At 47.7% G+C, this 12,915-nt stretch overlaps 1 protein-coding gene across 3 annotated transcripts; it reads right to left on the bottom strand.

Annotated features, from left to right (window-relative positions):
• Positions 1-810: 810 nt before the first annotated feature.
• HEY1 (hes related family bHLH transcription factor with YRPW motif 1) lies at positions 811-4,875 on the bottom strand. Of its 3 annotated transcripts, none has more exons than XM_057532451.1 (5): positions 4,453-4,875; positions 4,115-4,190; positions 3,879-3,974; positions 3,523-3,604; positions 811-2,624 (listed from the first exon to the last, which is right to left on the bottom strand). In XM_057532451.1, exons 1-5 carry the CDS (start codon positions 4,539-4,541, stop codon positions 2,041-2,043), a joined length of 927 nt encoding a protein of 308 aa, XP_057388434.1. In that variant the 5' UTR covers positions 4,542-4,875; the 3' UTR covers positions 811-2,040. The 3 variants fall into 3 exon arrangements, with proteins under 3 accessions (XP_057388434.1, XP_007185152.1, XP_007185153.1); XM_007185090.3 differs by having other exon boundaries at positions 3,891-3,974; positions 4,453-4,850; XM_007185091.3 differs by lacking the exons at positions 3,523-3,604; positions 3,879-3,974; positions 4,115-4,190; positions 4,453-4,875 and adding an exon at positions 3,085-3,510.
• Positions 4,876-12,915: the final 8,040 nt, after the last annotated feature.

Below are 12,915 nucleotides of genomic sequence, written 5' to 3'. Positions count from 1 at the left end.
AAGTCCAAACTTCGCTTTGCCTTCATTTCTTAATCAGAGGAGGGAGGAGGAGTTCAGTGGTCAGGCAAAGAAAAGGACGGCTCTATTTCATCTGCCAGAGTGGCTTTTCTCCTTCTCCTCCCCACCCACCCTCAGGATCAAGGCAAACTCCTTCGGAGCTAGGAGACCCTTTAATTGGCAGAAGGACGACTTTTAAAGCAATGGGAAGGCACTCCTCTCCCCGGGGGCCAAGATTACTGCCTCTGTTCTGGCAGGGTTTTGTTCTAACCTCAAGTACGTGTCTGCTTCCTCACTACACAGCGAAGGAATCAAATGCAACTAAAGGGTTAAACAAATGCCTTGGAAACCAGACAAGGAAAGACTCCTGGAGCCATGCAGGTGCGGAATTACAGCCTGCAATCGCTCACCAGGCCTCAGATTCCCGGGCTCAGAATTAACAAGGTTTGGCTTTTCTTGTTTTGCCATTAAAAAAAAGAAAAGAAAAAAGAAAGAAATTTAATATTCTGCTCTCCCTGCGTAGAACTCAGCACACAGTAGATGTTCTCAGTAAATATTTGTTGAACGGTCAACACAGTTTTATGATTTCATCAGAGTTCTCTCCCACCCTGCAACTACCAGTCTGATTTGAGGTTTCTGGTCCATAGACGGCCAGTTTAGGGCCAGATCATCTGACATAACAGCTAGAGGACTATGTCCCCTTATGGGAGTCACACCAAAGCTCTGCACCATAATGAAGTCACCTTATTCAGAATCACAAATACCAAGAACAATGAAATTATTAAACATAAGAAAACTGATGAGCAGGCAAAATGAAAATGAGAGACAATTTATCTTATCTTAGCCAATAGAGGGAAAGGCTAAAGTATGTAAGACATATACAGAAGAATTTGTTCTTTTTTATTTAGTCACAACACATCAGTACAACAGAGGTCAAACCCAGTTCAGTGGAGGCTGTTTAAACTACACCTGCTAAAGGAATAAACCTGTAAAATGATGCTTTAATAGCCCAAATCAAATTAAACCAAATAGAAGGCAGCAAAGCCCTTTTAAGTATCTCAATAACCACATTTCCATGCACCAAAAAGGAAAACACAACATAAAAATTTCCAGTGAAAAGAAAACATGGCAGCTCCAGGAAGAATTAGGTTATACATTTAACAGGTTCCACTGGACTATTCCATTGACCACTTGCACACCATGATCACTTATCCATGTTAACATTTGTGAACTTGAGATCTGTGAAATTAAAAATTCATTGCATTGCTTGGGGCTGGTAAATGCAGACATATTCTACGCAATCATCTTCTGTCTCTTCCCTGCCAACTCCAAACAGGGACCTCTCCTAACCAAGCCAGAACTGTGAGTCCTGGTAGACGACAGCAATTGGTCATTCAGATTCAGGGGCCCTGATGGTTTGTACGTTCACCCTACTGCTGCAGGAAGCAGAGAATTAGCTAGTCTTCTTTCTTGGATAAAGCTGATCATCTGATTTGTCAACGCTTTATTCAGAAATATAAAATTCAATATAGCCCCCCCAAAAAAGAATATCATTTATACAACACCTTAATTGTCAAAATATCAACAAATAGCATCATGTTAACATTGAGCATAGTGGTTTGGAAAATTAATTCTAAAAAGAGACTGTATACAAGGAGAAAAACAGACCCAAAATACTAAATGTTAAAATTCCCAAAACTTTGAGGCAAAATGGAATCATTCTTAGACAGATAGGTTTACAAAGTAAATTAGGCACAGTCCAAATCTATCACCAATTTGTCGGTTTATATTCACTATTTCAATTTAATGTCTGGAACAAAATTTAACAACTAGTTTTTAAAAACTGCTAATACATGACATGATTAAAAAAAACATTAAAAAAGAAAAAGTGAACCAACAAACCTTTCGTCTTTCAACAAAATTTATCTGAAAGTGTACCTTCTTCCTTTTTATTTTACTGATGACTTTAAGGTGATGTTGGCAACAGCCCAGCTCAGCTGGGATTTTAAGCTTTCCCTTCCCTCATTCTACAGCATCAGTTCTTTAAAAAGCTCCAATCTCCGTCCCCCAAGGTCTATAGGGTTTGCCAAGGTTTGCTGCCTGCGTGGGTGCCGAAGGGCTCAGTGCATTGGGAGACAGTAAGTGGAAGGAGCCAAAAGAGAAGGGGAAGGCCGACAGGGAGGCCACCGAGGAGAGCAGAGGCGGCGAGAGTTTGGAGGCGGAGGTGACCACGGGGAGCACCGGTCCAAGGCTGCCGCTAGGGGGCGCCCGCAAAGCCGACGCCTCCGGATGTGCCGTGGCCAACCTGCCCTGGTGGTGGGGTTCCGTGGGCGAGGCCGTGGTGCCAGTGTTCCCGTGGCCATTCTGGGGCAGCAACAGGGGGTGCGCGACGTGCGGGTGATGTCCGAAAGCACTCCCCCAGGGAATGTGTCCAAGGCCTGCGTGAGCGCCGCTTGCCGCTTCCCGCTGGGAGGCATAGTTGTTCAGATGCGAGACCAGTCGAACTCGAAGCGGGTCCGTGGCATCTAGTCCTTCAATGATGCTCAGGTAACGGGCGACTTCTGCCAGGCATTCCCGAAACCCCAAACTCCGATAGTCCATAGCAAGGGCGTGCGCGTCAAAATAGCCTGGGGAAACGAACAAAAGAAAAACCTCAGAGCTTCGCTCATTTCCCGCATTTCTTCAATCCCAAAGGCAGCCCTTCCTGGCAAATATCTACATCCTTTTTTTAAAAAAAAACGGCATTCACGGGCTCTTCTGAAAGTCCAAATATTTGGGAGTCGACCAAAATCTTTGCATTAATCAACATGAGAAGTATGTCTTTGCTAATGCAAGTTCAAAGCCCAGTTAGAGACTGCCAAGCAGAAATTGGAATTATACCCTACCGGCAGATGAAACTATGTTCATTCCTTTCATGTTTTCCCTCAACAACAACAAAAAATACATCAAGGACAGAAAAACCACAGAGTAGTGAAATTCATTAGACACACAGATGTAAGTTATCATCATGGAGCTTTTAGGCACTTGGTCCAGAGTAAAGCATTTTTCCGGCTGGAGACAGACAAACAGACCTCCTCCGTCTCCCACCTTCCTTTGGGTTTTCTTTACTTAACCACAACAGGTTTCTTTCCTCAACAGTCATGTGGCAGCTTATTCTTTAAGAATCTTGTATATGAAATTAAGACCATATACTTAAAAAAAAAAAAAGCTTTTTCTCAAAAAGGTTAACAAACAAATGTGGTTTGAGCTACCTGATCAGAGCTGTCACAACTTTAGGGCATCTCACCCATAATAGGTATTTTCCAAAAGAAGGTGCATAAGCTTAATTTGCAGAGGGCTGGGGTGATGAATTCACTGGAGAAAAAAAAACCTATGCGCACGTGAAAATGCACTGACAGGCAACCCCACACACCACAAACCGTTCTCTCCCCACCCCCAAAGCACACAGTAAAAATAAGACAGCGACTGCACCAATCCTGGCCATCGGCGGCTGTTCACTCTTCCCCCACCGGACTAGAGATGTACCTTTCCCTCCTGCAGTGTGCAGCATTTTCAGGTGATCCACCGTCATCTGCAGGATCTCGGCTTTTTCTAGCTTGGCAGATCCCTAGAGAAGAGAACAACAACAAAAACAAAAACTGATTTGGCACCAAGTACCTTTGGGGGAACAACTTAAAATATATATGCACATATATGCTCTGTAAATCATAAAAGTACAGACAACAGCAAAATAAATTATCTTCCAAAATATGTTGGACTCTGGATGAATTCATTTCCTCCGCACAAACAACGCGGTTATTTTCCACGGCACGGGTAAGGTTCAGATTAATGAGGGGAAGAATTCTGAAGGCGTAGATAGCTACAGGGACAGCTCTACCTACTTTCTCCATTACCTGCTTCTCAAAAGCACTGGGTACCAGCCTCCTCAGCTCAGACAAACTGTTATTGATCCGATCTCGTCGGCGCTTCTCAATGATCTGTAGAAAGCAGGCAAAACAAAGGGGAACATTTCCATTACGACTGTAAATTCCAAAGTGAAGAAAGGTGGTTCTTCCCGTTAATTAACAAAACAACCCCCGCCCCCCCAAAAAAGAGGGTGCACTGTAAAGAGACTCACGCCTCTCCGTCTTTTCCTGGCCAAGATCTGTGAAGATGTAGTTGGGGACATGGAACCTAGCGCCGAACTCAAGTTCCTAAATGGGGGGGGACAGGAATCACCGTTAAGCGAGAGGAGGTGATCTGAGGGGTCGCCCCCATGCCCTCCCCGTACTCAGATTTTTTTTGGCAACTTGGTCTTGAAGAGCCTCCGGGGTCTTCACCCGGGGCGGAGGCCTGCCGGAGATGCGCAGAGGTCAGTGCAGGGCGCCGGCGTGCCCCGGGCCCTTGGGCGCTGTCACCGAGGCCAGCCGGCGCTCGCCTCCCGCTCCCGCTCCCGCTCCGCCGCCGCCAACTCACCCATTCTCATCCGCACTCTCCTTTTCCACCTCGATGGTCTCGTCCAGCTCGCTATCGGAGGAGCTGTACTCGGGGTGGGCTCGCTTCATGCTGGCTACGCGGGGGATCCGGGGGAGGGTCGGCGCGGCGGGCAGGGAGGAGTTAACTGCAGCGGCCCCTCTCCGCGCTCGGCTGCTCGCGCTCCGCACACACTGGTCCGGCTCACTCTCTGCCTCCGGTTAAAACTCAACCATCCCTTTCCCACGCTGCGCCCCTTCCCAGGGCCCTGGGGAGGGCGGGGGAGTAGAGGGGGCGGGCAAGGAGGCGGAGGGGCGGGGCGTCGGCTCCCGGGCAACAGCCTTCCCTTGGCCAATCCGCTTTCTCGCCCCACTGATTGGCAGCCTCTCAGGGGCGGGGCGGGGGCGAGGCCAAGGGCGAGGGCGAACCCCGCGCCCGCCCTCGGCGCCCGCCCCTGCCCGGCGGCGGTGTGTCGGCTCCGCAGGGGCTCTGTCGGGCCTCCGCTGGGGGGGAAGGAGGAGGCGCGGGCGGCGGTGGGCCGGCGGCGAGCAGGCTGGGGAGGCCGGGCCGGGACACAAGCCGGTCGGCGGCCGCGGCCCCGCCCCGCCCCGCCCCGCGCGCCCCGATTGGGCTGGCCGCACGCCAGGGCCGCGCCTGCAGCGCCGCCGGTGAGCCGCACGCGCCGCGGGCCGTGGGAAAGTGCCGGCGCCGCGGCCGCCAGCCAATCCGGGCGGCCGGCGGCGGCGGCGACGGCGGCCGCGCTGGCGGCGGCGGAGGTGGTGGTGGCGGCGCTGGGTGTCCGCATGAATAGAGAAGAATGCGCAGGCGGGGGAGCGGGGCCGCGTGAGGGCGCGCCAGCTGGGCTGGGCGGCCGCGGGCCCGGCCCCCCGTGTGAACCTGTAATCGGAGCCTGGGCGCCGGGCGGCCCCGGAAGCCGCCGCCCTGCGCCGAGGTAAATCTCCGCTGCGGGCCCGCCGTATCCGGCGGCGGGAGCCGCGCGCCTCCGGCAAAGCCAGGCCCGATGCATCTGGCCGGGCGGCGCGCCGGGCGTTCCGCGGAAGGTGCAGGGCGCCGGGAGAGCGGCCGCCGGGACGCCATTCACTGTGGCCACCAGCCCAGGGCTCCGGGCGCATGCAGGGGAAGATGTGGTTTCAGAGAATGTTCTTTTTCGGTTTCTGGAGCTATGTCCTCACTAGCAGACGGTCTCGCTTCCGCAGGGGCTTCCCAGTCTCCAGGATGCAATGAATTCCCCTGTGCATCTAATGTCCGGGGAAATGGAGCGCTTGTTTTCTCGGCTGACTTGGAGGTGGGGGTAGGGAGGAGGCCCCTGGGGATTTTTTTTTTTTTTTCCCAGGCGTTGGCGGCCAGATCTTGTCAGCGGGCGACAGGGTGGCGGGACTGAGCATTTGCGTCTGAGGCTGCCCTTGCTGCGGGGATGCAAGTCTCTAACCCCTAGACGCACACGCGCAACCCACACACATCCGGCCTAGGTGGTGGCGTGGCGTGTACTGAGTGCTACGTGCAAGTCCTCAAGAAGATAGATGTTTAAAATATATATATTGTGTATCTCGGGCTGGTTCTTGATTTGTAGAAACAGCTGGGTGGTTGCTTTGAATTTAGAAATCCAGGCTTCTCTATCCCTGGCAAAGCCCCAGAGCTGTTCGTATTCCTGTCAAGTCCACCCTTGTGACTGCCGTCCTGTCAGTGAGGGAACGCTTGATATTGTTGAGGATAATAGAAATATGCTCACTTTGAAGATTGCTTGTCCGTTTCTATCCCTCCTTAATTATTGATCTCAATGCCCTCTTAATACATTTTGGACGCCGCACAATGAGCGGCCTGAGCCGAATATGGACGCTGGTTTCTCAGCCTCTCACCCACACACACGTTATGCCACTTCCTGACTCTCATTAAACCTCTTATTCCACTAAACCTTCAGCCCCTCAGTCCTTCCCAAAGGCCTCCTCTGCTTCCCTGTCTAGGCTGGGTCTCTCCATCAGCCAACTGGGATTTGTTGTTTCTGGTGCCCCAGGCGTCCTTGCTCCCTGGTATTCCATCGGAGGCCACTTGTCAGTTGTCCCCCTGAGGATAATCCCACTATCTGCTTTCTCTGCCCTTGGCACAGGTAACAGCTCTCTGGGGTCTGCTATAATCACAAAACCAGAAGTTCAGCCTCCTATGCTCCTTTCCATCCTCCCCAATCTTCCATCAAGGACATCATTGCCACCTGCCTCTTCCCTCCCAGAACCTGGTGGTCCAGGCATAGGAAACCATCCACCCACTCCCCTCTGCCTTCCAGAAGTTTCTCTGACTTGCAATTTCTTCCCCCAAAGTGACAGGCCACCCTGCCCCAGAAGTCAGTGTGTCCACTACCCCGCTGTGGTTCTGTAAATTTTCCCAGCCTCTAGAATCTACAGTGAGTCACCCTTTCCTGCCTTGGCCCTTTTCTGCTGCCTTGTCGAGGTGCGGACAAGCTGCAGATAGGTGCGGGAGAGGAAAAGACAAAGTGAGGTTAAGGATTCCTCACCCACATTGGTACCTAAACAAAATATTTCTCCCATACTCAGTATTACTTTTTGGTCAAAATCGAGGTCTACGTTAAAGTCATCTATTTCCCGTGCTTCTGAACGTTGACTCTCCTTCGTTCATACATCCAACAAACACTGTCTTCTGTGTGCCTGGCACTGTGCTAGGACCTGAGAATGTGACCGTGATCCAAAGGTTATATGGTCTCTGCCTCCAGGAGTTCACATTCTAGTGGGGAGATAGTACACAAGTCAAATAGTTAATAGACGTGTCAGTGCTTCAAAGCACCTTTTGATAAGGAAGAACGAGGGGGAGAGGATACGTTCTGAGGTCTGAGAAGGCCTTTTCTGAGCTTGGGAAGGGACTTGGATGAAGATGAAGTGAACGAGGTGGTTCAGTTAGAGCCAGGAAAGAAGGGGTCGAGGCCTCCCACCTTGGGTGGTGGATTCACGGGAGAGAGTTGGACTGAAAGCACGAGGCCCAGCGTTGTACCGCCTACTCCGTAGAGGGGATTTATCCCTGGAAGCTTGGAGCAAAGAACTGCTGCTTTAAACTTAGCAACCCCCTGTATGCAAGGCAAACCTGCAAAAGTGACCCCCTCTCCAGCCTGAGAGCAGCTGCCCAGCCTAGCACCTCAGGAGAGGGCCTTTTCCAACGGAGTGGGCATGGAGTAGAGGGGAGTGTTATTCTTTTATAATTCATCGCTCCTAAGGTACCATCCTTTTCCAGTTTGCATGCAGACCCATTTCCTTGCCTGGTTTGTGGAGTTTCAGTTTAGTTATTTATATCCAGCCCGTTGCCTTTCTCTGCATTCTCTTGCAGAAGAGATGCTCCAGGTGCCCCAGAATAGATAGATACTCCAGATTTGGAAATTCATCCACAGGGCCACTCCTGGGCTGGGCTTCCTCGGAGATTAACTGGTGAGCCCTCCAGAGGAAAAGAGCTCATCCTCACACCACAACTTCAGCATTTCCATATGAAAGAGGCTTAAGTTGGGATGAACATACACACACTACTATATATAAGATAGATAACCAACCGGGACCTACTACTGTATAGCACAGGGAACTCTACTCAATATTCTGGGATAACCTATATGAGAAAAAAAGTTTTAAAAGAATGGGTATATGTATATATATAACTGAATCACTTTGCTGTACACCTGAAAGTAACACAACATTGTAGATCAATAATACTCCAATTTAAAAAAATACATATATATATATATATATATATATATATATATATATATATATATATATATATATATATATATACCACCACTGTGGGAATCAGTAGCTCAGTCCCCTGGCGAACTCTGGAGACTGCTTGGAAAAAAAAAAGAAAAAGAAACAGGCTTAAGGATGGCCAACTGGCCAGAAGGGACACAGCAGCAGTCAGGTCGGGGACTGCCCTGGAAGAAGCCATGAACCATCAGTTATCCTTTCATCCGGGCTTTAGCCGCTGTGGAGGTCCTTACTTTGGTGTCCTCAATGAGGCCCTTTTTCCGTCAGTTTGCTAGTGAGTGCAGGTGATCGTGAATAAACGGGTGTTGGGAATGGTGTGCATGAGGGCCAGAGATTCCACCTGCAGCCCAGAGAAAAGAGAGAGGCTGCCTCACTCTGGGCTTTTAGACAAGTTGCTGTATCCATTCCGAGGCAAAATGCCTTTGTTAAAATAACTTTTACGGGAAACCAGCCAGTGTTTGAAACATCCGGGTCTTGCTTTTTTATGTATTCATTCAACAAACTCATATAAAGCCCCTACTATGTACTGGGCACTGAGTCAGGCCTGGAACATTGAGCTGGAAAGCCACAATCCCTATCAAGCTACTCACAAGTGTGTTCTAAAGACGTATTCAGATCAACGTCTTAGCTGCATGACAGCGGGCAAGTTAACATATTTAAGCCTCAGTTCTCCTCTCTGTAAAATGGGAATATTAACAATTATTATTTTCCATTGTCACAGATTAAAGAAGATCAATTATGTAAAGCATTTTACATGGTGCTGAGCCATTAGTAAGCACTCAAACAGCAACTGTTATTATTTACTAGTAATATACCTGATTTACCAATGAGTAAATAAACTTAACACTAGGTTACCCCTCAGTTTTCTTCAGATACTCTGTTACACATCTAATGAGGAATAAATAAGCATCTAGTAATTGGCTATATTAAAAAACAGTGTCACTGTAAATCAACTAGACTCCAATATAAAATAAAAATTAAATTAAAAAAATTAAATTTAAAAAAGTGTTTCTAGAAAGTAATATCCTTTTAAGATGAGAAAGAACCAGTGCTTCTTGTGAAAAATACTAGATTATTTTGAGTAGAGTGAAAAAATAAGCATCTGCTATTCATTATCAGTGAAAGTTGTGTTTTTTGAGTCTCTTTCTAAAGAGTATCCCTTGAGTGTGCAGTGCTATGAATATGAGGACAAATAAGTTGCGTACTTATGGAGCTCAGCGATGGCTCCTTTGTGAGAACCCACCAAATCAGAAACCACACGATAGAGTCGCCCAAAACTGTCAGACCAGAATTCTGACTAAATGCCAGTTTTCCTCTGTTCCCCATGCGTCCCGCTTTCTCTAGAGGCCATGTCTCAAATGCCACATTGCTTTGTGGCATGTCATGCTTCGCAAAAATGCACTTCCACTACCGTCTCTCCTAATTGAGGTCAGATGTAAGACCCTCTGTGTTCGCCCTGAAGGAATTGTTTAATTGGAATCCCATCAGGCAGCAGTGTGGTACGGCGGGAGGCAGAAAGGATTCCAAGTTGCCTGCTTGGGATTTAGTGCCCCTTTCCTGGCTGTGTGACCTTGAGCCCATGACCATACTTCTCTCCTCCAAGCCTCGGTTTCCTCATCTGTAAATTAAGAATTATCCCTCAGCGTTGGTTTTGTTGTTTTGAAAGGTAAAATGAGACAAAGCATTTTGTAAAATACTATACAAATGGTACGCCTCCTGCTTATGTGTTATGATGGTAATAACATGGGCTGCTTCATCTGGAGTTTGGCTTGGCCCCTGAAGAAGGAGCTTCTGTAGGTTTTCTTGCTCCTGCCAGTAAATTGCTTCAGGATGGACCCCTCCATCTTTAAAAAAGAAAAAAGAAAAAACAAAAAAGGATATTTAAAATGCCAAAGTGCATTTCACAGAACATTAACCTTTCAAGACTCTCTGTAAATAAAAGAATCTGTTTTCAAATACATTTGGGCAACTCTTGGCAATCTCCGGGCACATGAGAGCATGAACGGCTCTGAGAAGTCCTTAGTAAAGAAGCCTCATTATCCTGTGCCTAACTCAACACTTCCCAGATTCATCACCTTTTTTCATATAACATCTGCTAATAGTCTACTAAAACAGCATCCCTAAGGAATAGACTTTGGGAAATTCTTCACTAGCATAGAAAGGGTGCATTTTACTTTTGATTAAAGACTACTGACCCACAAAAAGTTAAATTAAGCATAAGTGAAAAGTGACTTAGTAAGAAGTATTACTGAGTTCTGGATATAACTTTTGCTTTGAAAGTTCTTTGCTGACTAATCTGAGAGACCAATTCCTTGAAAAAAATTGAAATGCTTTTAACAGCAAACACTCTTATGGCACTTACCATATGCCAGGCACAGTTTTAAAAACTTCACCTATCATTAATTGAATCCTCACAATAACCCAGGAAGGAGAAATTATTATTTTTTCCCAGTTTTAGAGGAAGAAGCCTGGGCAGAGAGAAGTAGGAGATTTGCCCAAAGTAATATCTGAATCCCTGTTATTTGTTTGACTCCATGACACCTTCTTTCCCTCGAAGAGCAGTTTACAGCGTTTTTTTTCTCAATTAAAATGATGCAAGTAGTAATTTACAACATATTTTCTCAATTAAAATAATTCAAATGCTAATTTGCAATACAGTGTATTCTTTTCAAAATTTAAGTAACTCAACTTTTTATTTCCACACTTCCAAGGTAGCTCTGGATATAAATGAGATAAATCTTAGGGTGTCACGAAAGCAAGTTTGTGAATCATTCCTCCTCAGAACCTGTATCCAGTTTCATTCAGTGGAAGTGGAGGCCTATTTTCCTAGGTTGCCTGGACATTCATGCAATGCTGCAATAGCTGCGTCCTACGGTGTCATTAGATCCTGTGTCTAAGTGTTTCATAATTTAGAACTTTTGTGTTCATAGATAGTTATTATAAAGAAGTCTAAAATGATTTAAAATTATTAAAATTCAGAGTGTAGTGGGAGGGTCCAGGTGAGCCCCAAACTGGAATTTTGTATGTTTTTGAAACTAGTGGGCTGCTAACCCCCTCAGTTGTCTGTCTGCCTGAATTGATGTACACTGGAGTTTTGAGTTTAGGTTGAAAGGAATGTTGTTGTTTTTTTGTTTTGTTACTTTTTGATTCAGGGGTCCAGGGCAGAGATGAGGAAGAAAAGAAAAAGAGAGGGGAAGATTTTGAGACTCGGTAGAGAGATTAGGCCCAGAGGCTGAAGGAGCTGTTTGTATGATAGATTACTCTGGTTAAAAAACAAAACAAGGGGGCTTCCCTGGTGGCGCAGTGGTTGAGAATCTGCCTGCTAATGCAGGAGACACGGGTTCAAGCCCTGGTCTGGGAAGATCCCACATGCCACGGAGCAGCTGGGCCGCTGAGCCTGCGCGTCTGGAGCCTGTGCCCCGCAACAGGAGGGGCCGCGATAGTGAAAGGCCCGCGCACCGCGATGAAGAGCGGTCCCCGCACCGCGATGAAGAGTGGCCCCCGCTTGCCGCAACTAGAGAAAGCCCTCGCACGAACCGAAGACCCAGCACAGCCAAAAATAAATAAATAAATAAATAAATAAATAAATAAATAAAATTTAAAAAAACAAAAAACAAAAAAAACAAAACAAGGGGTTTCCCTGGTGGCGCAGTGGTTGAGGGTCTGCCTGCCGGTGCAGGGGACATGGGTTCGAGCCCTGGTCTGGGAGGATCCCACATGCCGCGGAGCGGCTGGGCCCGTGAGCCACAACTACTGAGCCTGTGCGTCTGGAGCCTGCGCTCCGCAACGGGAGGGGCCACGGCAAGAGGCCCGCGCACCGCGATGAAGAGTGGCCCCCGCTTGCCGCAACTGGAGAAAGACCTTGCACGGAAACGAAGACCCAACACAGCCAAAAATAAATAAATAAATAAAATAAATTTATTAAACGAAACAAAACAAACCAGTGCTGATCAGCACCAAGGTAACAACATGCTGCAAAGTTGGGATGGGGTCATTCTGCAACCCTCACCCCACCCCTATGCATACGTACCACCAAATGGCGCTCTGAGGGTGCAGGGTAATGCACCAGCAGAAGACTGGAGGCTGGGCAAAGCAGCAGTCTTCAGGAGGGCCTGGCAGTGGTGAACTTGTTCCTGAACATCAATGAGGCACTGTCCAGGTAGGGCTGAGAACTTAGAAAGGGGGCAAAGTCCCAGCAGGCAGGAAGGGTTAAGAGTCACTGTAATTTGGGCATTAATGTGACCTTGCCTATACTCAAAGGCTAGTGGGACCAGGCAACCGTCCAGTTACAAAAAGAGAAAAGAAGTGAATGGTGTTTTGGATCTCATTCCTGCTATGGACTGTACTGTGTCCCCCCAAAATCCATATGCTGAAGCCCTAACAACCCCCTGCCATGTGATGGTATTTGGAGATGGGGCCTTTAGGAAGTAATTAGCTTTAGATGAGTCATGAGAGTGGGCCCCTCATGATGGGATTAGTGCCCTTATAAAAAGAGACCTCAGAGAGCTGCTCTCTCCCTCTCTGCTATGTGAGGACACATTGAGAAGACAGCCTTCTGCAAGCCAGAAAGAGAGTCCTCACCAGAATCCGACCATGTTGGCACCCTGATCTCAAATTTCCATCCTCCAGACTGAAAATTTTAATTTGTGTTGTTTAAGCTACCCAGTCCATGGTATTCCTATTTCAAAACTTA

This window comes from Balaenoptera acutorostrata, chromosome 17 (genome assembly GCF_949987535.1).
Source record: "Balaenoptera acutorostrata chromosome 17, mBalAcu1.1, whole genome shotgun sequence".
Taxonomy (NCBI): Eukaryota; Metazoa; Chordata; class Mammalia; order Artiodactyla; family Balaenopteridae; genus Balaenoptera; species Balaenoptera acutorostrata.
The sequence above is the reverse complement of the archived record's forward strand: the minus strand, read 5'-3'. Positions and strand labels throughout refer to the sequence as shown.